The sequence below is a fragment of the Brassica napus genome, chromosome C6, assembly GCF_020379485.1.
Source record: "Brassica napus cultivar Da-Ae chromosome C6, Da-Ae, whole genome shotgun sequence".
In the NCBI taxonomy this organism is placed as follows: Eukaryota; Viridiplantae; Streptophyta; class Magnoliopsida; order Brassicales; family Brassicaceae; genus Brassica; species Brassica napus.
In genome coordinates this window covers 3,713,917-3,715,823 of record NC_063449.1, presented here as the reverse complement: position 1 = coordinate 3,715,823, position 1,907 = coordinate 3,713,917, and the positions used below count along the sequence as shown (strand labels likewise).

Sequence of the window (1,907 nt, the reverse complement as noted above, 5' to 3'; positions counted from 1 at the left end):
TATTGACATTAGAGTATAGTCTCAGGCTCTCGACAATAGAAAAAAAGATGTGAAAAATATTCATTATACATTCGTGAGTTGGAAAATATGTTATCTAAGTTTATGAAACATTTTTTTTTTTTTTAAACTTCCCATTTTATTCAAATAATAAACCAAAGGATTACAAAGAAACCAGAAAGCATTATTTACAGACATTCTAGTCAATCAAAACTTCACTCTCCACTCTCTAGAAAATAGAAAACCACACAGCCAGGACCGAATCTTCTCCGTGAGCTAGCGTTTGGGCCCGAGCTAGCGGATCCAGCCTAAGCCTAATGATTTGCTTAATCTCAGCAATAATGGCCTCAGGTGGACGAGCAACAGCAGTGTGTACTCTTGAGTTTCTCTCCTTCCAAATGAGATAAAGGCAAGCTTGGTGAAGCAACCTTACAATCAACTTAACATTCTTTTCCCTCGCTGGATTCTTCAACCATCTTAATCCATCTTCGAAAAGGATTGGAGGTACCAACTGCAGTCTAGAAGTGAAGAAAGACCACACCTGTTTACTGAAGTCACAGTTAAAAAACAAGTGTTGTCTATTTTCATTGTGACCAACACACAGCACACAAGTCGCCGGCACTGCTAGTCCCCAACTGATGAGCTTATCTCTTGTAACCATCCTATCTCTTGCTGCCACCCACGATAGGAATGCATGTTTCGGAATACGGCCTGAGAACCAAACCACTTCATGCCAAAATACCTCCACCGTACTAGGAAATAGAGTCCTCCAAGTCTCACTAGTGGAGAATGTCTCTGAACCATTCTGACCATTAGTGACCCAAACATAAGTATCATCAACCTCTGAACTCAAAATAGGTTGAGCGTCAGGCATACTATCTCTAAGTTTATGAAACATGATGTGAACTAATAAAACATCAGAATCACGCCATTAATTAATATTGTAACTAGATCAACTAGAAGATGTATCTAATATTTTTTTATTTATATGTGTTTATTTTAATAAATAAAAAAGTATTTAACATTAGTTTAAAGTTGTATATATATTTATTTCTCTTTTTACTACATCTAAAATAAATTTACTTTTTAAATTTCATAAAAATATTTATTATGATTGAACTCTAAATAGAAAGATAGAGAAAAAAAATATAATAAAAATAATTATAAAGTGTACTATTTTTTATTATGAATAGAATGATCAATAATTTTTTTTTAAAAATAAGATTAATAAACAATATAAATACGATTATAAATACACTTACACATTTACATATACAAAAAAGATATCTAAATATTAGTTTCTTAAAGAGCATAATTGTATAAAAATCTAAATGAAAAATAATAAAGCATATTTTGAATAAAACTTCATATAAAAATGTATATAAACCACTTATACATCATTATCTTAAAATTAATATAAAATGATACAAATTATTAAAATAAATTCGCGCGTAGCGCGAGTTGAAAATCTAGTCTATACTATATAAAAGTTGAGGTTATAAGCAATTGAGAGCGTCCACATAGGATTTAAAACTACCAATCTTATTCTGACAAATCATTATCTAAGTTTACTATTTTTAAAAATGTCAAATTTTCATAATTTTTTTTATTTCAAACTAGAATATAAATTAATATCAAATAAGGTAAATTTACAAAAATATAAATACTATATTAAGTTATCATAATGTTTAATATTTTATTTATATTGGTCACAGCTATAAAATATTATAAATTTATAATATGTTATATGAGTTTCTTAGAAAAATAATGGTTGATTGTGATTCTTTTTTTACCGAGCTAATTTATTATTTAGTTTACAATAAGTTAAAAAGCTCTGTTAGAAATAAGTGATGGTAACAATAATTTACTAATGTAAGAAATATATTGTTAAACAAGTCGTTTATCTATAT

At 28.5% G+C, this 1,907-nt stretch overlaps 1 protein-coding gene across 1 annotated transcript; it reads right to left on the bottom strand.

Moving 5' to 3' along the window:
- Positions 1-226: 226 nt before the first annotated feature.
- Positions 227-871, bottom strand: LOC111210989. Its single transcript, XM_048759555.1, has one exon. It carries the CDS (start codon positions 869-871, stop codon positions 227-229), a length of 645 nt encoding a protein of 214 aa, XP_048615512.1.
- Positions 872-1,907: the final 1,036 nt, after the last annotated feature.

What these genes read in the sequence shown, in the direction of transcription:
- LOC111210989 (XM_048759555.1), bottom strand. Translation starts at nt 871, where the DNA reads ATGCCTGACGCTCAACCTATTTTGAGTTCAGAGGTTGATGATACTTAT.